Below are 25,612 nucleotides of genomic sequence, written 5' to 3'. Positions count from 1 at the left end.
TTATCAACACCTCCTCAGTAGACTATGCGAATGCAATTCAAGTCACTAGCACAATTTCTAAGCTCGACTCAGACCAAAATGGTCGATGATGCCAGCTTGTTCGATGCCAAAATGGGCTAAATGATATGCTATAGTGATTGGCAATAAACCTTCTAATCTTACCATATGAAATGCATACAAAATAGGATCCTTCAAAAGTATTACCATGCAGGATCTACAAAATATACATGAGATGCATTACAATAGAACCAGTTAACAAGTACACTACTGAAACAAGCTGATATAATGTTCTGGTAATAAGAAAAGACTACCGTAACAGCACAAATTAGCTTGAAAGATGCATAATAGGTAGAGAATATCATTTCCACAATAGCCAAACACATAACCATCTGAAATATACCTCTTATAAATGATGAAGGGTGCTGATGCAAGTCTAATAACACTCTACTACTACTACACTGTCAAATCAGGTTTGATACATGCTAAAACACACTTCAAAAACCACTATATGCTGAAACCCAAAAGTGAAATAAACACACCCCAAACTGAAACACAACTGATGTAGGTTGCATAAATTCATCCTTAACTTAAATGCAGTCCTATGAACTCCCTCTATGACTGATAAACACTAAATAACAGGTCTGACCAGCACTGCTAACACTCTAAAATCTTGCAAAGAGTATGCCCAACACACTACTCAACATGCATAAACTGGAAACTACAACAAAACACAACAAAATTGAACCCAAAGCACCATGAACACAATGGATACCAAACAAAATGAGAAATCAATCACCTTGCAGATCTGAAACCAAATTTATTCTTGTTGGTACATAAGGTACAATAAATCCAAAATCCACATAAATCATTACAAACATCAAACTCCAATTCCCCAACAAGTATGAGCATCTCTACTAAAAAAATCATAAAATAACCCCAAACACATGAAACCCAATGGATATTAAACTAGGATAGTACTCAAATTAATTGCAAGTCTAAAATATGCTGCTGATATACAGTCGTCATAAAACTCTTAGATATCGCCAAAGTTAACCTTATTTTCGCTTGGTTTCAAGAGGAAACCTCCTTCAATCACTTCACAAGCCCACAAACTTTTAAATCTCCATCTAAATCCTAGCATGCCAGGAAAAAATGCCAAAGACATAAAAAATATCCATTGAAACACAATTGAAAAGCAGCACAAACTAGAATGTCTTCACTTTCAGCACCAAGGCAATCTCTATATGAAATTGTTCCAATGGATATTGAAGATTTTTATCCTCAAAACCCAATATTTTCGGCACACAAGCAACTTTTGGATGAAATGACTCTTTCTAGCTAGTAGGGTTTTTGTCCCTGAAACAAAAACTCGAAGAGAATTTTCTTCCTCAAGATATATGCGAAGAACTCATGTTCTCATGCAAAGCAAATAGCAAATGCAATATTCAGTCTCGCCTCTCTTCTATACACAACTCCTCCTTAAAAGGCACTTTAAGGGCAACTAAATAATTTTCGTCTTATAAATTCACTTTTCCCCTCACTAATAAAATAGAGTGATTTTTTTTTTTTTATATCAATCCGAGTTTTGTACCGGAGGCCGCAAGTGATGAGGCCATTCGCCTTTGTTTAGATATGCAAGTAGGGGTGGAAGAGCTTTCTGACTCCAACCCAGGTCAGGAGAAGCCGCATCAGGCCTCTGTGTTGGATGGAGATAAGCCTGCTATGCTGGTGTCGAGCGGATTGCCTGAGCAGGTTGTTGAGTTCCCTCACAGGCATGGATTTTGTTTGGGAGAAGAGAAAGAGGATCAAGTGGGTAAGGGCAGTGGTTGGGAAGGTGATTCTCGATTTGAAGGGAAGCTGATGGAGGTAGGAGTTGGGCCTGTTGAAAAGGAAAGCGAAATTGGGGGAGGGTTTCCATCTCAGCATAGATTCTACAACACCTTGGTGGATGGGTTGAAGGACCAAGAGATGGGTGAAAGTGCTAAGTCCCTGGTAGCGGCAGAGGACCCTAGTGTGAATGTAGAAGGTAATATCATCAGATACAAGGACATTCACATATCCCCAAGCAAGGGTACCGGAGTATCAGGAGAGTTGGAGTCTCAGGAGGAGGAAGATTTAAGTGACGATTCTCTGGGTCTGTCGGCAAAAGTAGGGGAGACAGAAGTTAGGACCATCAAACAGTCTAACTTAAATCCCCCTAAGTCTAAAGGGAATTTGAGAGGAAGAAAGAATAGACAGAGACTGCTTGAGGAAGCAAGCAACATGAAGGGCCAGACACGGCTTCTGAGATCCAGGAGAGACTTATTCTCTCCTGGGCAGCAATGAAGTTCCTAACTTGGAATGTCAGGGGCTGCAATGCCCCTGACAAGCATCGTCTGGTCAAAAGAGGTTTTGATCAGGCCAAGCCGGAAGTAATTTGTATTCAGGAAACTAAGTTGGGTCGTGATGCTGCTGCTTGCATTTTCAGGGTTAGGCAGAAATGGTCGGGTCACTTTGTGGATTCAGATGGGGCATCAGGTGGTTTGGGCATCTATGGAATCCTTTGGCTGTTCATGTGGAAGTTGTGTCTAGCTCTAAGTATTGGCAGATTGTTAAGGTGATTTCGAAGACTATGAATTTCTCTTGCTTTCTTGTTAATGTCTATGGGCCGACTTTGGCTATGGAGAAGTGTAAATTATGGGAGGATGTCTCCAGGCACCTTGAGGAAGTGAGGCCCTTTTTAGCTATTGTGGCTGGAGATTTCAATGCCACCCTCTCTTCCTCTGAGAAGCGTGGAGGGGTGAGGAGGCTGAGTCGGTCGCATTTGGATTTCCAATCCTTTGTTAACGACAACGCTCTTTCAGAAGTGATTGCTAAAGGAGGGGATTTCACTTGGACTAATAGGCGTAGAGGTTTTTCCAATATTGCTGAGAAAATGGATAGATTCTTCCTAGCAGGAGATTGGAGTGTTGCCCCTGTTGTTTTTGAGGCTGAGGTACTTGCCATCTCAGGGTCAAACCATTTTCCGGTCTCCTTGGTTGTACAGAAAGATGCTGTTCCAATTCGATGTCCCTTCAAGGTGGAAAAGATGTGGTTTAGGGAACCAAGTTTTAAAGAGCTTGTAGTGGGGTGGTGGAAGGAAGCACCAGTAGTGGAAGGGTTTCTTGCCTATCAATTTTTCAAAAAGCTTAGCTATGTGAAGCAGAAATTAAAATCTTGGAATAGGGAGGTGTTTGGTAATATTTTTGATGAGAAGAGAAGACTCAAAGGTGATCTGGGGGTCTTGAATGCTAAAGTCATGGCAGAAGGTATGGATGAAGTGGATTTCCTGACGGAGAAAGACCTTCTTAGTAGGTACGGAGAAGTTTTGCAAAGAGAGGAGATCTATTGGAAACAGAAGTCGCGTGTTACTTGGCTGAAAGCGGGTGACAGAAATACGAAATTCTTTCATAGTTCGGTGAAAGCGAGGCGAAGTCTTAACAGAATTCTTTCTTTGAGGCTTGCGGATGGTTCGGTTATAGAAGACCCAGATAGTATAGGTAAAGAGGCTATGGGTTTCTTTGAAAATTTGTGGAAGAAGAATGGGATAGCCCAGTCGGGGGTTCAGGAGGAGCTTCTGGAGCAGATCCCTCCTTTAGTTTCCAGGGAGGACAACTCCATGTTGGAGGAGCCTATTTCACTTAAGGAAGTCAAAGCTGCGGTGTTTGGGCTGGGTGGGGAGAAAGCACCAGGCCTAGATGGGTTTCAAGCGTTCTTTTTCCAATCCTTCTAGGAGGTGCTTGGAGAGGAGTTGCTTGCAGTGGTTGAAGAGTCTAGGTCCAGAGGCTTTGTTTTGAAGGAATTCAACTGTACGATGGTGGTGCTCATTCCTAAAAAGGCCAAGCCGACTGGGATGGAGGAGTTTCGTCCTATTTCATTGTGCAACACCATCTACAAAATCATATCAAAAGTTGTTGCTAACAGGCTTAAGTTAATTCTTGATAAGTTGATCTCCTGTGAGCAAAGTGGTTTTACCCCTGGAAGGCATATTGTGGATGGGGTGATTGTGGCCCATGAAGCTATTCATACGGCTATGAAGGGTAGACAGAGGAGAACGATTTTAAAGCTTGATATCCGAAAAGCCTATGATAGGGTGGATAGGTCTTTTCTTGTGTCTGTGTTGGAAAGATTTGGTTTTGGTAAGTCCTGGATTAAGTGGATTTCCAGTATGATTATGCAGTTCTCAGCTTCGGTTTTAGTTAATGGCAGCCCTCGTGGCTTCTTTTCAACGTCTAGGGGTATTCGGCAAGGGGATCCAATATCCCCCTTTCTTTTCATTTTGATGGCTGAAGTTCTTGGACGATCGATTGCTGGTAAGAGAGATCAAGGGTTGTGGAAGGGTATTGAGATTGCTCAAGAGGTTGTCCCCACAACTCATTCTCAGTTTGTGGATGACACCTGTCTGTTCGGTGTTGCTTCTATCCGCGAGGCCTCAGTCATGAAGAAAGTCTTGGACAGATTCACGGGGGCTACTAGTCAGGAGATAAACTGGCTCAAATCAGAGGTTTTTTTCTTTCATACGGAAGGTTGGTCACAGAGAGCTATTGCTAGAGTGTTCGGGATAAAGATCGGTCAACTCCCTGGTAAGTTTCTTGGCATGCCGCTCTTTGCTGGAGCAGGAAAGTCGGACATGTGGAAAGCGTTGATTGATGGTTGTAAAGCTAAGATGGAGGGCTGGAAGAGTAAGTGGCTTTCTTTGGCTGGGCGCATCCTAATGCTGAAGACAATTATTTTGGCTATGCCTATTTTCCCAATGGCTTGCTTCAAACTACCAGCCTCTATCATCAAGAATATGCAGCAGAAGATGAGGAAGTTTTTGTGGAATGGTAGTCAGGATTAGGATAAAGTTCCGCTCATGGCATGGGATAGAGTTTGTAAACCCAAAGGTGGGGGAGGGGCGGGACTCCGTGATTGGAAGATTATTAATGAGGCCATGGGGGCTAAATTGGTTTGGCAAATGTATAGTAAACCGGAACAGAGATGGGTCAGAATTTTACAAGCTAAGTATTTGGATAGCAAGGAGAAGGAAAGGATCTTAACAGTGAGAGATCCCCCAAGAGGGTCAGCTTTGTGGAATTTTTTGGTGAGTTGTAGAAGCCTGATAACAAATCACATTTCTTGGCGTATTGGTGATGGGCGTAAGGCGAACTTTTGGCTGGATTCCTGGGATGGACATCCATCTTTAGAATCCCAGGCTCGTCAGCAGACAGTTTTAAAGACAAGGCAGGTTTGGGGCTCTAAGGTGTGTGATTTTTTGTCGAATGATACGCCCTTGCCGGGGCAGAGAAGGAGCTGGAAAGACCCTCAGGATTTAAATTTGGGGGAAGCAGAGGAAAGGATTCTGAGCAAGATCATGTGTAATCGTGAGGTTTCGTTCTCAGAGGAGGATGAAATCATTTGGTGCGGGTCGAAGAATGGCTGCTATTCGGTGAAAGTGGGAATCACTATTTTGGAAAGAGATGCCAAGACGAAGGAGTGGGAATCTAAGATTTGCTGGAATAATGTGTGCCTTCTGAAAGCTGGAGCCTTTGCGTGGCTGGCTGGCAATAAGCGGATTCTTTTTGGAGATCGCCTGAAGAAAATGGGGTTTGCTGGTCCTTTTCGTTGTGTTCTATGTGAAAAGGCTGAGGAGGATGTGGATCATCTTTTGTTAAATTGCGAATTTGCTCAGAAGGCATGGCTTTTCGGGCTGCAGAGATTGAATTGGATGGGCCCCATGGCCGGGAATTTGTGTGAATGGTTGGAATCTTGGCCGAGTTTGGGTAAAAATTCCATCTTTGCTGCTATTTGGAAGATTTTGCCCTCTACCGTGTTATGGGAACTTTGGAAGGAGCGAAACCGGAGAGTGTTTGATGGTAGAGCGGAAAATTGTAAGCGGTTTTTGACTAGATTGGAGAGGGCCATCTCGGAATTGGTTTCAAATGCTGCCTCTAATGTGAATCTAGCCAAGACTCCTTTCTCACAAGCGGATGCTAAATTTTTGTTGAGTTGGCCTCTTGTCAAATTCAAGCCTATTAATAGGTTGCTGAGGGCTAATCTTCAGAATAAGGGCAATCCAACCCCGGAGTGGGCTCCACCTGAGAAGGGGTGGATTAAGATCAATTTTGACGGAGCATCAAGGGGCAATCCAGGGCCCTCGGGTGCTGGGGTGATTGCTCGAGATGATCATGGTAACATTCTGGCCATTGCAGCCAAGCAATTGGTGGATGGGTCGAACAATGTTGCCGAATGTCAAGCTACGGTGGAAGCAATCCTTATGGCTGGGAAATTGGGAGTTAAGAAACTTCATTTAGAAGGTGATTCTCAGGTTGTGGTGAATGGGATTGCGCGGGGGCGATTGGATGCGTGGTTTCTAGACAAGCAGGTGCGTAGGATGCAATTGCTACTGAACAATTTTGAAGATTTTAAAATAACCCATGTCCTGAGGGAGGCTAATTTGGAAGCTGACAAACTTTCTAATGTGGGAGCAAATGGTTCCTTAGAAAATTTGTTTAGCATGTTCGAGGACTTTAGAGATTGTAGTCTTCTTGAGTAAGATTGAGTTGATGGCTTTGGAAAAGTGAACCCAAGTTCGAATTTTTGTGACCACTCGCAACCTTAGCACTGTGGGAATTTAAGTCCCTTGTGGTGTGTGTTCTTCAAACTTGTTGCAAGTGGCCTTGAAGTGTTGGTTGATGATGGAGGCGTGCGGAGGGAGTGATTGGCGATGATGTTGGGAATAATGCAAAGCGTGTGAAGCTTTTATGACAAGAGATGGAGGCGGCCTTTAAGTCTCTTGTGTGTTAATTCCTGGCACTTTGTGGGCAAGCTTGGTTTTTGACGAAGTATTCAGAGTTGTTTTCTGTGTCGCGAAGAGATAGAATGGAGGCAAATTTTTCGCTGGAGTCGGACGGACAATTGCCTGCTTTTCGAGGGCCGGTTTCGGGGTATCAAGCTTTCGAACGTTTTTAGAGTGGACGGAGATGTCTTCTGGAGGGCAATTAGGCTTCTATTGGGAGAGGAATTTCTTTCTCAGGACTGGTGACCCAGAACAAATCTGGACATCTCGTCTCTGTTTACTGCCTTGGCCTTGCAGGTGGGGAAGTCGACGGAGGAGGTGTAGCGGATCTCTTCTTTGGTTTTACGACCCAAATAAGCAGGAGGTTTGCAGGATGTGGTGGCCCGTTTTGTCATTGGTGTGGGGTTGAGGATGGCGGAGGGCCAAGTAGGAGGATTGGTGTGGATGTTGGGGAGTTGCAGCCTTTTGTAGTTTGGTCTGCTTCTCGGCCAGTCGCTTTGCAGGTGGAGGACGCAAGATATGGCTGGGCGGAGATTGTGAACTTTGTTCACCAATTGGGGTCGACTAAGCGTTTCAACATCCGTGGGAAGGTGACTCCCATTCGGTCTGAGGCCCCCCTGGACGAGAATGGGAGGCCTTTGGTTCGGCATCAACTCCCAAAGAAACCAGCGAAGGTGGTGGAGCGTGGGTCGTTGTGTGGAGGAAGGCCTGGAACGGTGCCAGGTGGTGGGAGTGAGCAGCAGGTGGCTAGTTCCAGCAGGGGCATTCCCAATTTCTCAAGAGAGGAAGCTTTGGGATGGTTTGGTAGCTAGGCTGGGCTTGCTGGGGTTAGTGATGTGGTCCTTTTTGTATTCGTAAGCGACCCTTTTTGTGACTATGGGTTTTAGTAGGTAGATGCTTGGGTTTTTTGTAGTAGGGGCGTGACCCCTTGGTTTTGCAGATTGTCTTTCTGCCCCTCGATTGTAATACTTCTCTTTCAAAGCAATATAATACTATATGTTATCGATCAAAAAAAAAAATAGAGTGATTTTTCTAGAACTTTTAATTAAATATTTGCTATTGATTTCAATGTCGTTTTTAAAAAATAACCTTTTAAGTCAATTGTACCCACGCCTATAGCTAACACTTTTTGGCCCTCTTCTAAAAACACTTAATGGCATAAGCCACCCTTCTTTGAAATACATAAACATAAGTTGTTTTTATGATATAAAGTCACCTTAAGACAACTTAAATTATTTATTTAATTATTTTTATCTACACATCTCAAAGGCTTAGAAAAGTTGGTGCTCTCCAAGGATGTTGGAAATCTCCACGAAGTATGGAATGCTCCCTGAAAGTTGGATCTGCACTCAAAAAAAACCACTATAGTCATCTTGACTCTTGAAACACACTGTCATTATCAAAAAACTATTTCAATAAAACCAGCACTCTCCAAGAATGTTGGAATGGACTAAAAAAAGGACACCATAGAGTTCTTAACTTGATAAGAGATCACACACGGCTTGCAAATAATTTTTTTAAATGGCAAAGTATTTCTATTTTATTGACATCCTTGAAGCAAATGTTTGTGAGTCAAGCATGGCTAGACTCAACATATTCAAAGAAGGCCAATGGAGAGAGAAACACAAAGACAGTTTTTCAAGATATCTTTGCTAAGTGACCTATAAAGATTGTTAGGGTAACTTCAGATTTTAATTTTGATTTCGAAATGAAACAAAAGTATTTTATTTTACTATTATTTTTATTTATTTGTAGTTTAATAGGTATCAAAGGCACCAAAGAGTTTTGTGCTTGGTGGATGTGAAGCAAAACCCAAAGGTATACATTTATGATGTCATGGATAAGGCTAGAGAGGCCATCCAAAACTATTATAGGGTGGTACAAGTAGATTTGCCCCCATTTGGGAGATCATTGATTAAGGGTGTAACAATCAAGGTACCACCAACCCATTCATGCAGCAAGGTATCACCTCAACCCCAAGTTTTTTTCTCTAATAGCTTTATGAATGCTCACGGGGAGGCTATGGAGGGCCTCTCAACATGCATTGTGTAATGTCCCCTTCCAATTTTTGTCCTAGAATTATAATTATAACAAATTAGCATTAGAGTTACTCTTAACTAAGTAAGGTTTATGATACTTCTTACCGGGAAGATCAACATACTTCAACATAACAATTATGCTTAAGATTCAATTATTGCAACTAATGAACATTTAGCTTTCATAATACATTTGATAGCTATTATATTTAAGCCCCAATCCCTACCTCTAACCTAATCCTCAACCCTACGAAGGATGTGGAATAACCATGTTCAAGTGCTAGAAACTGTCCTTCACAAATAGTGCCTTTGTATGATGTAACACATGCCCATTCCACCGCAGGTCTTATCTATTGCCCTTGTATGATGTAGCATGGTCCATTCCACTGCAGGACTTACCTATCTTGCAAGGTATTAATACCGCCTCTACCTAATATTCCCACATTCAATCCTTCTTAGGGGTAATCGGAAAGATTTAGGATTAGGCTAATAATAGATTAATCTTCTCATGTATCTTGCTATGCTAAGCAGTTATAATAATACTGTATCTTTAGTCAAGATGGTTATAATAATCAGACAGAGTGTGTGTGTGTGTGCGTATAAGGCATCCTATATTATGTCACATTCCTATACCTTTATATATTAAGCAATCATAAGCGATAACATAATATGTATTATCAATGAACTGATAAGAAATAATATCCATTATGCTATATCAAGCATTCATAAACAACACAGCAAGTATTCATTAAACTATGCAAGGGGAACTCATCCCACAGACCCCAGTATATGATTGAACCTACTGTGTATTCTAATTAATTATTTATGCCCCAACCAATCTTTTCCCAACTCCTTATACCGCATGATTAGAATGACAAGTCATATTGCCAAAGGACATGCCTTACGTTCATTCATTACCAATCACACCACTTCCTTGCTATTATGACTATCGATGTAGCCTTTGGTAATTAATCTATACCTTTCCATTGTGTGCTGGTTGCCGCTAATTGTATCTTCTTTATTAAACACTGGATATCGCATCATACCTTAACATATTGGTTTATTACTTTACCTTACGATATCGATATGTTTGTCTAACATTATCGATGTTTGATTATTGGTCTTGATAGTTGTTAGCAGAAGTTAACCAATCAAATCTTTATTTATTATTGCAGCCACCTAATGGTATACACCTAAGTCACCAGGTTCGAATTCGAATTCGAAGTTCGACAGCTTTGAAATTCGATGAAGTTCGATGCGGAAAAAATTCGAAATGTATAAAATTCGAATTAAATTCGCCATATGTAATTTTTAAATTTTTTTTTAATAAATATATGTAATATATCTATAAATTTGCGTAAATAGTTTAACATTGATAAATAGATTTGAAATCATTACAAAAAGATGACACATTTATAAAATATAAACCGTAGGAAACATATGCTTTCACTATCGCAAAGATGTTCTTTTGTCAAAAAGGTACAATAACAGTCAAAAACTTTAGAACTTTAAAATAACTCTAAGTCATCAAGAGCACTTGGCTGGGATGCCAAATCATCATCATCTGTATCACTACTCAGTTCATCATCTACAAAGTCAGGCTCATCTGCATCTGGCATTGCCATGCCTTCAAGAGTTTGTTGTAAAGAAGTGTTCTTTACTGATTTGTTCATCAGCAATTTCAAATTGCTGCGAACATAGACAAGATCTCCCAACTTTCCAGTCAGCAATTTGTTCCTCTTTTTGGAATGGATGTGGTCAAAGCAACTCCAATTCCTCTCACAAGCTGATGAACTTGCTCCCTGACTCAAAATTCGAATAGCAAACTCTTGCAGTTCAGGAGCTGATGATCCATAAGCGATCCACCATCTATATCCAGACATACGTGGCGAGTCATATTTGGCTTCTGCCCCTCCAAACATCCCTTCTCCTCTCTTGTACTGCCAACTTTGATCTCTGATTAGTGCTGCAATTTCTGGATTTGGTACATACCTGCTAATGGCTTGGTAAAGCCCTGCCATGATTTCATTATCACCCCTTCTATCAATAGAAAACAACTTAGGCTCCAAAAAGCAAGCTGCTGCATGTAAAGGTGTGTGCATCATTTTCCATCTGCAATCAACTGCCTCCCATATCTGCATATATTCTGCTTCTTCATTGTTTAGTGCTTTTTGAATAGATTCCTTACACCGGTCCATGCTTTCATAAAGCATGCCAAGGCAAGGAGTGTCACCATCAACCATACGAAGCACGTCAACAATTGGTTCACATACAAGCAAGACTTTTGCTGCACTTTCCCAGAAATTGCTGTTTAGGATGATTTGCTCTATGTTCTTCCCCTTGGGGCCTTTAGAAAGCACTGAACTTTCCCACTGATTGGAACATATAATAGACCTCAAAGCTGCTTTTTCTTCAACCACTCTTTTCAAAGTGATATAATATGAAGCAAATCTTGTTTCACAAGGCCTCAACAATTCCTTTGATGCATGCTGCCTATAAATACTCAATGTGAGACGATGATTCCGTATGAAATTTGCAATTGCTCTCCCTCTATGAATAGCTTCATTTATCCATGGGAATTTAGCCAAGTCATGAAGCAACAAATCGAGACAATGCGCTGCACATGGGCTCCAATATATCTGTGGGTACTTCTCTACAATCAGCCTCCCAGCTCCCACACAATTTGCTGCACTATCAGTTACCACTTGAACCACATTTTCCATCCCTACTTCAAGAATGGCTTCCTCTAATATTTGAAAAATATACTCTGAAGTTTTTTTGTGGTTCATGGTGTCAATGACTTTCAAAAACACAACACCTTCAGGACAAGACACCAAAACATTAATCAATGGCCTTTGACACATATCTGACCATCCATCACTCAATATAGTGCAACCTGTTTCCTTCCAAGTGGCTTTGACATCAGCTAATTTTTCAGTCACTCTATCTTTTGACCTCTGCAAAAGAGTTGTCCTGATAGCCTCTGAACCTGGGGGTGTGTACCCTTTGCCAAACTCTACAATTTTCTGAACTGCATTGCGGAAATGAGGATTTCTCGCAACATTGAATGGAATAGCACTTGTGTAAAACAAATCAGCAACTGCATCATCCACCTGTTGTTTCTCTACTGGTTTCCAAAAGTTGTTCAGTGTTCCACTCTGTTTTGGTACACTCGCCGCTTCGGATTGCACAAAAGAGGAAGACATGGCAGATGTGAATCTAGATATATCTCCTTCAATTCTCTGTTTCTTTTGTGCCTTCTTCATTTTGCCTACCGTTGAAGCAGCCAACTCTTTCTCTAGAATAGCTTTAAGTTCTGGAGTCGCACCTGTGCATGCTTGAACACCTCCACCTAGACCCCCTTTATTAGCAAGGAAGTGGTCCCTAAGCCTTGTTAAAGTTCCAATGATATTTGCCTGACACATGTTACATTTGATGTGAGTTCCATTTCGGGTCACATGCTTCCATGCCTCAGAAGTTGATTTGGGAGGAGCCATTAAATGAAAATCTGCATGTTTGGAAAGAAAAATTAAAAAACACACTATTTTTATTTCAACCTTTTAAAAATATATAATATTAAACAATATAATAAAAAACCATTAATATAAAATTATAAATTATATAATAATAATATTAAACAATATTATAAATTTATAAACATAAAAAAAATTGACACCATATTAATATCATATAAAAAAATGAAGCAGAGATATATAATAATAAATTAATAATATCATATTAATATCATAAAAAATAAAAAAAATTAACACCATATTAATATTAAATTATTAATTATTAAACATAAAAAATATTAAACCTAAAAAAAATTAATAAAATATAAAAATATATAATATTATATTATAAAATATAAATATAAAGCATAAAATATATAATATTATTATTATATAAAATTACATTTTTAAACATTAAGTTATTAACTATTTAACATTATAAACAAAAAAAAAAATAATAAAATAAAAAAAAATACCTGTGCGGCGGACGTGTGCAGCTGTGCAGGCGGCGTCGCGGAGTGCAGGCGGCATCGGCACTGGTGGCGGCGTCGTCGCGGAGTGCAGGCGGCGTCGGCACTGGTGGCGGCGTCGCAGACGAGTGGCGGCCGAGCACCGGTGGTGGCGTCGCAGAGCGGGCGGTGGTCGCAGAGCGGGCGGTCGGGCAGAGCGGGCGGCGTTAGCAGCTCGCGTGGGTGTGGTTGCAACGTCTGCGGCCGCCTACTTATAAAATCCGCCAAAACAAACCCTAAAACGCAAACCCGAAAAATTAAAAAAACACTTTAACAAACCCTAAAATCGAATTTAATCGAATTTAATCGATTTTTTTAATGGTTTTTCAAGTTCGCCGAATTTCGAACTTCAAGGTTCAAATTCGGTCGAACCTGGTGACTTAGGTATATACTGATTAGCTTAGACATCAATCTTTGTATTATCGATTCATCGGTATTAACTCATCTCTTACTTTCCTTATCGTTTACTACTAATCTCTTAACAATTTACAACTGTAGATGAATCGCTCCATATAATTTGGTCTTAGACTGCATGTTTGGTTGAGTCGACATATCCTTGTTAGTTTTTAATTAGGGTGAAGTGAAGAGCAGATTCCAATTGCCTAAGGCAACATTGGAATCCGCCCTTAAGGGCTGGGCCCTTTACCTTAAAAAGGTAACGTACACCCTTTAGGGCTAGGCCCTTCTCACACGCCACTCCTCAATAGAGCCAACCCCATAACCCACACATCATGATACGCCTCTCTCCAAATGAAACGTGTGAAAGGGAAAAAGGAATTAATAAATAAAATGTTTATTGCAAGCTGACCTGAAGGTTTACCACCAAAGGAAAGATATATATATGAATCAAATCATTCATTTATACAACACACATAACAGCAAATTCTGTCTGCAATTAAGAGGTGCGAAATACATCAATTCAAAGGCGAATATCTTCAAAAGTGCGAACTCCATTAGCTTCCTTCATTGTTATCTCTGCTGTTAGGGGAGTGCTCTCTATCATGCGATCTGACAGTTGAAGGACCTGCTGTTCTGAAGTTGGTCACAGTCATCAGCTGAAGACACACATTTCATCCATCTACCATTCAAAGTCAAATCCTTGGTTGCTGGTTGGTACAATCAAAGGCAGATCCGAAACTGGTTAAGAGGCAGATCTGAGACTACTGAAAATTGAAGATGCCATTAGCCCTAAGGGTAAACTGAGATAAGTATTGTAATCAGAATATTATTCATAATCCATAATCAGATCTGAGGATCTTTTCTGGCTGGGTTATTCCTCCTAGGAGGTTTTCCCAGGGTAATAAGTGTCTTGTTCATCTTTGGTTACTTTTCTGTTTGTTCCTAAATCTGAAACTTACTAAATCTAACAGCAAACTATCTGAATTAAAGGTTAATTCTGTTTTCTAAGTTTTCTTTATTAATCTGAAAGTATGAAATCAACATCCTTGTGGTTGATAAAGAAATATATATCTCCTTCAGATAAATGTAATCACCGCTCATGTTGTTACTAATCACCGCTTGGCCCAATCGATGTAATTCATCATTGATATTACAAATTGCTGCTTAAGACTGGGATAATCTCCTTCCTTCGTTTTAATGGAGTTCCCATGTCACTGAAGTTATACTCGATGCCTTCTCTTTCTCTTAGTCAATCTATCTTGTTTGATCGCTTGCACAAGCTCCACAACTTCAAGACGATTCATGCCCTACAATGCCCATGGGATCAATTATTGACCATATGGAGATTACTGGTTATCTAACATATCCGACTTCTTTATTTATGATAATCTGATTCATTATCTCAATTTTGTCTCTCCAGAGACTTCACAAAATTGAGATGCTTGATTGACAGGATGCGGAAAATATGGGGACATCACACATTAAGAGGATGACACTTAAGGTTGATGTGAGATTCAACATTTCAAAGTTGTAAACTCATAAGGAGCTAGGAGTAGGCTCTTTTCTTTGCTACTATCTTTTTGAGGAAGATTCACACAGACACCTAAGAAAAAGTGAAGTCTTACATCTTGCAAGTTACAAATTACAATTATGAATAAAACATTGTTTATTTACAAACTCTTGAATATCTTATTTGCAGATTCTTCATGGGAAGACTGGGGTGGAAATAGCTCAAATCTCCAAAAGCTAGCCCACTGAATTTTGTCTCAAACTTGTAGTACTTCTAGTTGTCAATGCAACTCGAGTTTGTGTGATGCCATTCGCATGAAGAAGCATAATATGTTGACTAAATACCATCTCAATGACCATATTTTTGTGCAATACAACATTTGCCTTGACATAAGAAAGGTAAAGGACAAATCAAAACAGCAAATATGCAAGATGATGAGCCCTCCTTGTTCATAGAGGATGAGATTGTTTATTTTGAGAGACAGGATATGGACGATGTGGCTGCAGCAAAGCAAGGAAGATTGGATGTCATTGGATGACAATGATATGCCAAAGGAATCATTGTTATCTAGTGGCAGGTTGGAGCCATAGACAAAGTCTTATAGGCCAAGTGGGGAACAGCAACTTGTTGACGTGTATTTTGTACACCATCATACACAGAATAAAATACCTAAGGGTATCTTATCCTCTCTTGAATAAAGCCTCTAACTGCTGAAGATTCGCATGAAGGATCAGTTAGGATGACTCCAAGGTTCCTTTTGGTAGGGTCTCTACATGTGGATAAGCTCTTCGTGGTATGATGTGATTTGCTGGAATCACAAGGGGACTTACATTTGGTGATTGAATTTCCGATCTACTTTGCTAGAACACAAGCTCTTACTAACTTAGATTAAAAAATGGAAAAAGGATGGGGGTGAAGAGAGGATCTAATCCTAATACTAAGAATGCAGGAGCAATGATTTGATTTTTGATGAAACTCTAACTAGATCTTGTTTTGACATCAATGGAACATCTACACAAGGCTAGTGCGATCTTCTAGGGAAGCTTTATGATGTTCAAATCATCACCGCAGGCATAGATACCATCCAAGTTGATGCATATCAATGAAGAGGCGACAAATTGAAATTGAGCTTAAGCTGAACGATTCCAGTCGACTACACAAGGCAAGTTTGCAATCAACAAACTGCTAGTAGTATGGATGTACGAATTCCACCATCAATCAATCACATTCCCTCCATTCATTTAATCATCTACCATCTAAGATTGAAGACTCAACAAGAAACCATGCAAATTGCAAGAAAACGACATATTTCACCATTACTTCAATGAAAATGGAGTTTGTTTACAATCAATGGCAACAATTTCTTGCCTTGTCCTCCTATTCTACTCTAATTGCTTCCAACTATTCTCTAACTATTCTAACTATTTACAACTCTCTCTAATTTATTGCTAATTTATTGCTAATTAGCCTTTACAAATGAAATGCCTGGGCTTATATAGTGCCCACAATACAATTTGATGGCTTAGATCAATTCAAGATCAATGGCCAAGATTTTACAATGAAAACCCTAATTAGGGTTTGTTACAACCATTACATAACATTTAATGCTTGACCAATGAAATAATTGTATTGCTTGGACACATGTCCCCTCTAGAAAAATCGACCAATGGATAGCCGGGGTAGGTACATCGGAGTTTGTGCCACCTTCCATGAGTTAGGTACATTGAATCTGGACATGCTGAGGTGGACCACACTGACTGGAGGAGTGATGACTGGGATGCCACCTCATCTGACACTTGTAGCTTGCTAGATATTCAATTTGATGTCGTTGAGAGGCTATCTTTAATTAACTCTTGTCCTAACTCCTTTTGTCCTTGATTTGCAAGATGATGATGTACCTCGCCTTGGAACGTTGGATTGAAAGAGGTTGCCCATGTCCTTACTTGATCGTCCTGGCGAAGACCGTCCTGGCGAAGACCGTCCTTGATCCGGCTTGATTTTCCTTGATGAGATCTCCATTTGATGCCTACACAACATTTCAAAATTAGTAACATGATTTTGCAATACATAACATAAATTAGAGAGCAAATTTTTAGGAAACCTAATGATAAGTCCTTTATTAATCATTTCCTAAAAAGAACTGAGCTAAGGAAAAACAAAATTTCAAAATTCAAAATTTAAGCTATGACGATGAATGAATAAAAGCAATAAAATCAAATCGCCATACCTCTCTTGAGAGCCTAACTCTAAAATGCAAAAGAAGGAATTTGCCTAGGCAAAATCAAAATTAGATGGCTTCAACGTGATCTCCTTCTTCAAAATATCAACTTCGCCACCTTTGATATGTCCTTGACTTGATCCTCTAACACCTTGGCAAGTTCGCCCAATATAGATTCGCACCACCTTGGAAGTTACTAGCGCCTTCCCTTTGAAATTCGCTCCTCCTCTTGAATGATACTTTCGCACTTCCTTTGTATACTCCAAATCGCATTTCTCCTTTGTCTTCCTCAAATCGCATGTAAGAGATGAAAATGATGATGTGAAAATGAAGATTTTCACCCTCCCTTTATAGCGTTCATACCTCTTACCACCATATAGGCCGACTTGTGTAAAAATAAGGCAATTTAAATGATTTTTAAAACAAATAACAAAGGCCGACCTCTAAAATACCAAGCGCTCCTCTTGATTTTTATTAATTAATAAATAATTAATTAAATGCCTTTATCATTTAAATTGACAAATTCAATTTTTACAAGGCAAAATAATTAATTAACATTAAGCGCAATATTTAAATGCTATTTTTAATAAAATATCGATTTTGTTAGCATTTAAATAAATTAAAAAAAAATGTGTTTTAAGCGCCAAAATGAAAAAGTGAGAAGATACGTACCTCATCGCCCTGGTCCCTGATTGAGGGACAGGAGCGATCCATCAATTTGGTCATGATTCTTGCAATTTTTACGTCCAAGGTCCTTATTTCCACGTTGGAATTGCCATTTTCGCTAGGTCCTTTGAGCTTAATTGACTTGTTCTTGCAAATGAATATCCTTTAGATATGATATCGCCCTGGTCCCTTGGAGAGGGACAGGAGCGATCTCCATTGTTTCTCCTTGATCTTGCATCTTTGAACTTCAATCTTCATTGTGGGGACAAACAACGTTATTCCTTCATCCTTTCTCATTTCACTTGAATTTTACAAGGCGCTTTGATGTTTAGAAGATCATCGCCCTGGTCCCTTGGAGAGGGACAGGAGCGATTTTGCTCTTGTGGGCCTCATTTCACTTCATCACCTTCGAAAATTATATTCAACGGATTCGCAATGCCTCCTTTCATTCATTCATGCCTTGAGATCGGTTGAAATTTGGCGAGAAAATCATCTACAACAAAAATCGCTCTGGTCCCTTCCTGAGGGACAGGAGCGAACTTAAGCATTTTGGTCCTTTGTTGACGTTTGATAATCTTCAATTTGTCTTCAACGGGTTCGATTGACCTCCTTTCTTGCCTTCGAACATAAAATTTGCTTGATCTTTGCCCAGATCGTACCTTATGAAGAATTTCGCTCTGGTCTCTTGGTGAGGGATAGGAGCGCATCGCCTTGGTCCTCCAGTGAGGGACAGGAGCGAAATTCGCTCTGGATCCTTAGTGAAGGACGGGAGCGAAATTTGACTTTTCGCACTCTCTATCAGGATAACTTTTATGGAATATAACATTTAAGTATAAGTTATACTTTAAGTTATATTCCATATATACTTTCAAGATGTTTGAGAGTGGTTTCAGACCTCCAGGAGTTATATTGCAAAATCTAGTTTTTGGAGGTTTTTTCAGTTTCCAGACTTAGTCAAATTTCAGGATCAGGGCATTCCAGACTTAGCCAAATTTCAGGATCAGGACTTCACTCAAGCCGGACCTACTACCCTGTTGATCTCCCCGACAGCACTTCAAGTTATATTCATTTGATAAAATATACCTCTTTGGACCTTTTCACATCGTCAAGATGTTAAAATCCTGCAAGGACAAAGCAAAATTGGATTTGTAGCTCCGGTCCTTCACTGAGGGACAGGAGCGATTTTTCCCCTGGAGGCATTTCTGTGTTCATGAAAATCTTCAATTTATATTCAATGGAAAGATCTCGCCGCGCTCCATCACTTCCAACTCGAAATTTGTCCGGACTCTACAGGAGTAGTGAGATATTTGAAAATGAGCTCCCGTCCTTCACTGAGGGACAGGAGCGATTTAGCTCCTACAGGCCAAAATAACATGATTTTTCACATTTTAACACTTCACAAGGCGAAAACAAATCATTTGAAATGCCTAGGATCAAAATTCAAAAAAGTCAAAATTTGGTCAAAAATATTCAATTGGACAAAAAATCACATTTCATCTTCAACACTTAGACAAATTTAAGCTCTGCATTCAAAATTCCAATTGAAAATAGACCATTCTGGCAAATTCATTTCATTCAAAATTTGCATTCTAGAAAAGGAAATTCAAAAAGCTCCCAAAACCGACTGGATTCAAATCAAAACCCTAAAAAGCAAAGCGAAAACGAGCAAAAAACATGGGTCCCCATTTGCAATGGGGCGATGTGTGAAAACGTCACAACACAACTGAATGCTAGTAAAAGACCCTCTTCCTCTAAATTTCATTAGAATTTGGGAAGAGGAATTGTAAAAGCTTGTAACTTTTGACTTGCTTGGATATGCAATTTATGATGACGATGATTTTTAAAGATAACCATCATGAATTTGTAATAAATATCAACTAGCTATTCGTATCTAGCTCCACATGATGATGCAGTTTTGTACCCTATTTGTATATATGAATCAAACCTAATAGAAAACATTTCCTCATGGATTTTTCGACTCAATTTGATACATTTTGTAACTGAATTTTGCAAAAAAATGTGTTTTGAAGAAATTTAAGTGCTTTTTTTAAGTTCCCAGATTTTGAAGAAATGTGTTGTGCTGTATAGGATCTCTAGGTATTTCAGTAAATTAGGAACTACATGGAAGTTACAGTAGATGCATCAGCTGAGACAAATTAAAACAAAATCTCGATATTAAAGAGCTCAAATAAACTTTAGTTATGGGGTAAAATAATTGCATCAAACTTTATGTCTCTTCCACTCACAAAAGGCATAACCGGAATAAGAGAAACAAGACATTCAAGACTAAACAAAATAAAATACATCCCATATAATGCAGTTCCAGCAATAAAAGTTTCATAACAGTCATGTTCAAACCAATGTTAGGCTCAAATTCTAAAAAAACTCAACAAATCACAAGAGTTGACACAAACCATAAGAGTTTTGCAAATGAACTTTTTATAAAATGAAAAGAAAGTTCCTAAACACAAAATTCCTTTTTGAAATGTCCATAATGTTACCTCTTGATAAAAAATGAAGGAAATGAGAAATCTATTTATATAGGCATGGACTTAATAACATGCATCAAGTAAATATTGATCATACGGGCACACACAGAATGAAACGAGAATATAGAGCTGGCTTCGCCTACTGACATATGGGATAGGAATAACCAATAATTTTCAGCAGGCAAAAACCTCTCTACAAATTGTGACACTAGCGAAATGAGTAAACTTCAGTTAATCATTTAATAAAAAATCCAATTCCTATTAGTATAAGTAAAACTGGTTGGATTTGTATTAAAGATGCAATAGCTTGACTTAAACGAAATCTAGTAACTTCTTGATCTAGCCATGTTAAAAGAAACGACTATAACACAACTACAAAAAACTATTAAAATAATTGCTAAGAAAATAATTGCTAAGACTTGACTAAATCCAACTGGACACCATATACAACATTAGAAGGCGTTATCCCTTCCACAAGCCAAAAACCAAAACAGGATCATGAATCATCCGCTGCCATAAAGGTCAAATAATTCACAAACCCAAAAAACACTTTTAGATTGCATAAAGTGAATAAGCCATAAAGAAAAAGTATTTATAAATTTTCCTTAGTTCTTACAAGTTACATGAGTCATTATCTTCACAGTTCAGGATTGAAGTGCATATGCTTAACTCAACTCCATTTAAGGCCAAGAGTAGAGTATGTACTCAATTTGGTATTTGGGACTATGTCGTTATCAACGCATTCTCAGGAAAGTTCTCTTCTCTGTTAAAATGTTCGTCTATTATCAATTTTTCAGTAACATTATGGGTCTATTTTATTTTTGAAGCTATTTAAAAACCAGAAGTTCATTTCAAGTTTTCAAAGCACCTACAGTTTTCATATTGTTCCCCAGCAACTATAGATTTCGGTTTATAATTTTTCAAAAGTTTCTAATTCCAATTCCCAGGAATTTCAGAATCGGTTATATAGCAGATTTCACACATCAAATCAATTTCATATTTTCAAACATTTCATTTTTAAATTTCTCGGGTGGTTTCAGATTTTTGTAGAAATTTTGGACTTTCAAAATATATCAGATTATAGATGCTTAGTTTAACCAGATATAACAGCAGGATCCTGTTAGAAATATATCACAAAAACCCCAACTGTCATCAAATTTGAGAAGCCCATATATAAATTCTAGACTAGTTAAACCAAAGAGCTTAAGGGAGTTCAATTGAAATTATCCAGCATGTCAAGGATTCAAATACCTCATTATCAGCCTATTAATAAGACTATGTGATCGTACAACCTGAGTTGGCCTAGTGGTGAAGAACTTGTGCTCTTGAAATAGAGGTCACAAGTTCAAATCTCATAAAGGGAGTAGGGTATGTACACCTTATCGGCTTCGGCCCATTACCTATCAAAAAAAAAAAAATAAGACTATGTGATCAAGTTTTTCTCTTTTCTAGGGCTACTACATCAATCATTCCATAATTGTTATCAAAACGCTTCATAATATTTATTAAGAATGTAATATTGCCTAATTTTAACTCTGGTATTCAGAATAACTTTTTATTGAAGTTGGCTATCAAGAAAAGCCCATGCAAAAGTGCAAGTACAAGTTTGAAAGGTGTTAGGATTAACGTGTCATCTACCTTGTTAATCCTATGACATGGTTCCAACATTCTTGGAAAGTGTCCTAAGGCACTTAGGGTGCATTGGGAAAATATGCTTTGCAATATTTCTTCTCACTATTGTTTGTAATACATTCATCAGGGGTGATGGGTTCCACTAGCAGCCGTAAAGGTGAGTTGTGAACAAAATCATTTAATATTGTTTTTTCCACATGTGGATGCCTAGAATGAGGTAATTAATGACTTAGGAAGTCGACAAATGAGTGACCTTTGGGATGTTGAAGATATAGCTACGAGAGAGATCCTCAATGCAATATTTATCTCTTCTTGTTTCGTTTCATTAGCTTCCGTTTTCTTGCCTTGATCGCCTTGGGTGGCTGTCGGTGACTCTTCATGTTGCTGTGGCTGTCGATGAAGTTGATGTGGCTGTTGGTATTTATGTGGCTGTCAGTGCAGATGTAACTGTCCGTGCCTTTCCCTCTTCTTTCGTGTGTCTCTTCTCTGGCATTTCCAATACATATATTATTGGCTTCTCTCATTTGTCTTTGAAAAAAAAAAAAAAAAAAAATCAAGAAGATGGTGAATGTAGTCTGTCAGGTCAGATATATTATCTGTTTTCTATGATCAGAGATTTCAGTCTTATGAAGGTTTATAGATTGTTTATGAGATGTATCATTTGACTTCATCGTTTTGATTGATTTGTAGAGAATCAGTTTTATCCTATTGTAATTGATGGTAATCTGAAACTATCATCAGCTGTATTCATTTTCAGAGATATAATAAAGTTCATTTTTGTGTGGGCTGGGTTTTCCCAGGATAAATTATGTATATCTTGTTTCAGATTTCTATGTTGCTAAAACATTAACATGGTATCAGAGCCAGGTTTCTCCTATAGAGCCTAACCGCTTGAAGGTAGGTCGTGAGCTTTTGTCCTAGGATGGGCACTACAGCTTAGCATTCTGGCACACCCTGCTACAAGTGGATTTCTGTCGCATTTATGTGGTTGGTCCATCACTTTGCTGTGGATGGTATTAAAGACAGTTCTTCAGATGATGCTTAAAGTTTAAACTATACACGGGGCAGATATTGTGGATGGATGATGAGTGATGGCGAGGGTCAAAGGCCACACAGCCATCAGATCATCACTAGGTGCTTCGATGTGATCAATCCAAGTGAATGGAAATTCCATTGCTAAGCAAAATTATAAAAGGACGAATCAGAGATTGCATTCTAGGGAGGAAGATTGCTTGCATTTCTTCGCAAAGGAAAAATCAGCATTCAAAGGGAGTCTGGCATATCGTCAAAAGTAACCTTGGACAAGGAGATCAGAAGATTGATTTCAGCTTCAGAGGGAGCTATTCGATTAAAGCAGTTTTCTCTGTGATGGAGAAATTTGAGGTGAAATAATGAGTTCTTCTTTGTGAGGGAGAAGTTTGAGGTGCAATGCCTTGCTGATGAGTTCTTCTCTGTGAGGGGGAAGTTCGAGGTGCAATCCCTTGTTAATGAGTTCTTCTCTACGAGAGAGGTTCGAGGTGAAATCCCTCGATTAATGAGTTCTTCTCTGTCAGAGAAGTTCGAGGTGAAATCCCTTGATCCACCCTCTGGGAGTAGCTATGGTCGAAGTCATGTGTATGACTTTATGATTTTTATTTCTGGTTTCATTCACCCTCTAGGAGTAGCTATGGTGAATATTGTTATTTTGAGATAACAACTTTATCAAATAAAATATATGATGAGTTTTTTTGTTGACATCTTTTGAGTTGCAGTTATGTGTACTTGTCATATGATGACATAATGAAGATCTCTCTCTTGCTAAGAGGGAGTGTTGAAGATATAGCTGTGATAGAGATCCTCAATGCAATATTTATCTCTTCTTGTTTCGATTCATTAGCTTCCGTTTTCTTGCCTTGATCACCTTGGGTGGCTGTCGGTGACTCTTCATGTTGCTGTGGCTGTCGGTGAAGTTGATGTGGCTGTCAGTATATTCGTGGCTGTTGGTATTTATGTGGCTGTCGGTGCAGATGTAACTGTCCATGCCTTTCCCTCTTCTTTCGTGTGTCTCTTCTCTGGCATTTCCGATTCTCTCATTTGTCTTTGAAAAAAAAAAAAAATCAAGAAGATGGTGAATGTAGTCTGTCAGATCAGATATATTATCTGTTTTTTGTGATCAGAGATTTCAGTCTTATGAAGGTTTATAGATTGTTTATGAGATGTATCATTTGACTTCATCGTTTTGATTGATTTGTAGAGAATCAGTTTTATCCTATTGTAATTGATAGTAATCTGAAACTATCATCAGCTGTATTCATTTTCAGAGATATAATAAAATTCATTTTTGTGTGAGCTGGGTTTTTCACCCTCGGGTGGAGGGTTGTGTATCTTGTTTCAGATTTCTGTGTTGCTAAAACATTAACATGGGATTCTCAAACTGGGGCCTTAAAAATCAAGGCTGTAACCATGGACACACGGGCATAAGCAAACGAGCACACACCCAAAATAGGAACAGAGCTTATTAATAGTACCATGAAATCACACTGCAAGCTATAACCATTTAGATTCCTCTATAAGCCCAAAGGTAAGGTAAATTTTTGGGTCACTTCCTAGCCAGCAATACCCATGCATATGTGAAACCCTTTGCAGGAACATGGGTAGCTCCACACGTAACCTCTTACAATAGCAGGACACCATATGTTAATTGGAATGCTGCGTATATGATCTCGAAGTGGTAAAACGAGGAAAGGGGTGTGAAGGATGCTTCCCAAATAAGTAAAAATACTCCCTACTCCCTAACTTGTGTTGTATCTGTACTGAAAGAGCATTACTACAAAATTGTTACAAGTTCTAAAGAAACCCGTTTGCTATTAATTCTTATTAGGCTTACATGCGCAAGAAATCCCCAAACTAAAATGAAATCTGTGCCGAGTAGTGCTTTTTATCTCTGATTGAACTTTTACGCTTGAACTGAGGTTTTGTGTGAGAGATATATTTGAGCTGATGCACGGGCTTATTTGGATCAGATGCAAGATAAGCTTTGCAATGAAACCATATGCACGTTAAATATATAGCATCTCAAATATAAAGGGCTAAAATACCTTCAGCGATTTCGTTAGAAGGTGAATGGTGTGTGGCGGCATCCATGTCCATAGAAACAGGACCATTCTTTTTGTTTTGTTTTTTCGTCTTAGCCATTGTAAGCCCCTGCAACACAAAACTAAACCTTGTTGCTTCAAACACTACAAATTTGGAGGCAATTAATAGTATATTAGCTACAAACTTTAACGCGTGTGAATTTGCTTCCACCTATATCGCGGCAAATCCAAAGGATGATGAAATTTTCCTATAACAAATGTATCAATGATCAAGCATTAATTGTTTAGTGGAAGTTTGTTTTGATTTGTTTTTTAAATTTAGGTTTTCATTTTAAGGCCCTAGGGTTTTTTTACTTCGAAACAGGAAAGATTTTACACAAATTAGTTCAAAGACACAAATTATAGAGTTATAATAGAGGAAATGATCTAGGATTATTCATGTTCTAATAATCATTTTTTAATACATGATAATTAAAAGTCTATTAAAAATAATTAGGTACTGATAGTTAAAAATAATAATAATAATTGAAGAGTTGTGAAACTTTATTGGTACCAATAGTAGATGATTATTAGGGTAGTTGTACATTGATTTTGATCAAAACATTTATTAGAGGAATATGTATTGGATCAATTTTGCAAATTTTGCGGTGGTCAAAGTGAATGGTCAACAAAGTAATAGAGAATATATATATCATACCTCACCCCGAAATGACCACTTTTTAACCTTTGTAGGTATAATGAATCCTCTAGCATTTGTTGTAACTACAAGAA

At 38.7% G+C, this 25,612-nt stretch overlaps 1 protein-coding gene across 2 annotated transcripts in view; it reads right to left on the bottom strand.

Moving 5' to 3' along the window:
* The window catches only part of LOC131040013 (uncharacterized), a 98,670-nt gene extending 73,573 nt beyond the window's left edge, over nucleotides 1-25,097 (bottom strand). The window contains exons 1-2 of one of the 2 annotated variants that reach the window (XM_057972887.2): nucleotides 25,033-25,097; nucleotides 24,845-24,951 (exon numbers count right to left, since the gene is read on the bottom strand). In XM_057972887.2, coding sequence (XP_057828870.2) covers nucleotides 24,845-24,941 — 97 coding nt within the window. In that variant the 5' untranslated portion in view covers nucleotides 24,942-24,951; nucleotides 25,033-25,097. The other variant, XM_057972886.2, reaches the window with a different exon arrangement.
* Nucleotides 25,098-25,612: the final 515 nt, after the last annotated feature.

This window comes from Cryptomeria japonica, chromosome 7, assembly GCF_030272615.1.
Source record: "Cryptomeria japonica chromosome 7, Sugi_1.0, whole genome shotgun sequence".
Taxonomy (NCBI): Eukaryota; Viridiplantae; Streptophyta; class Pinopsida; order Cupressales; family Cupressaceae; genus Cryptomeria; species Cryptomeria japonica.
Note: the sequence above shows the minus strand (reverse complement) of the source record. Positions and strands in the feature narration are given on the sequence as shown.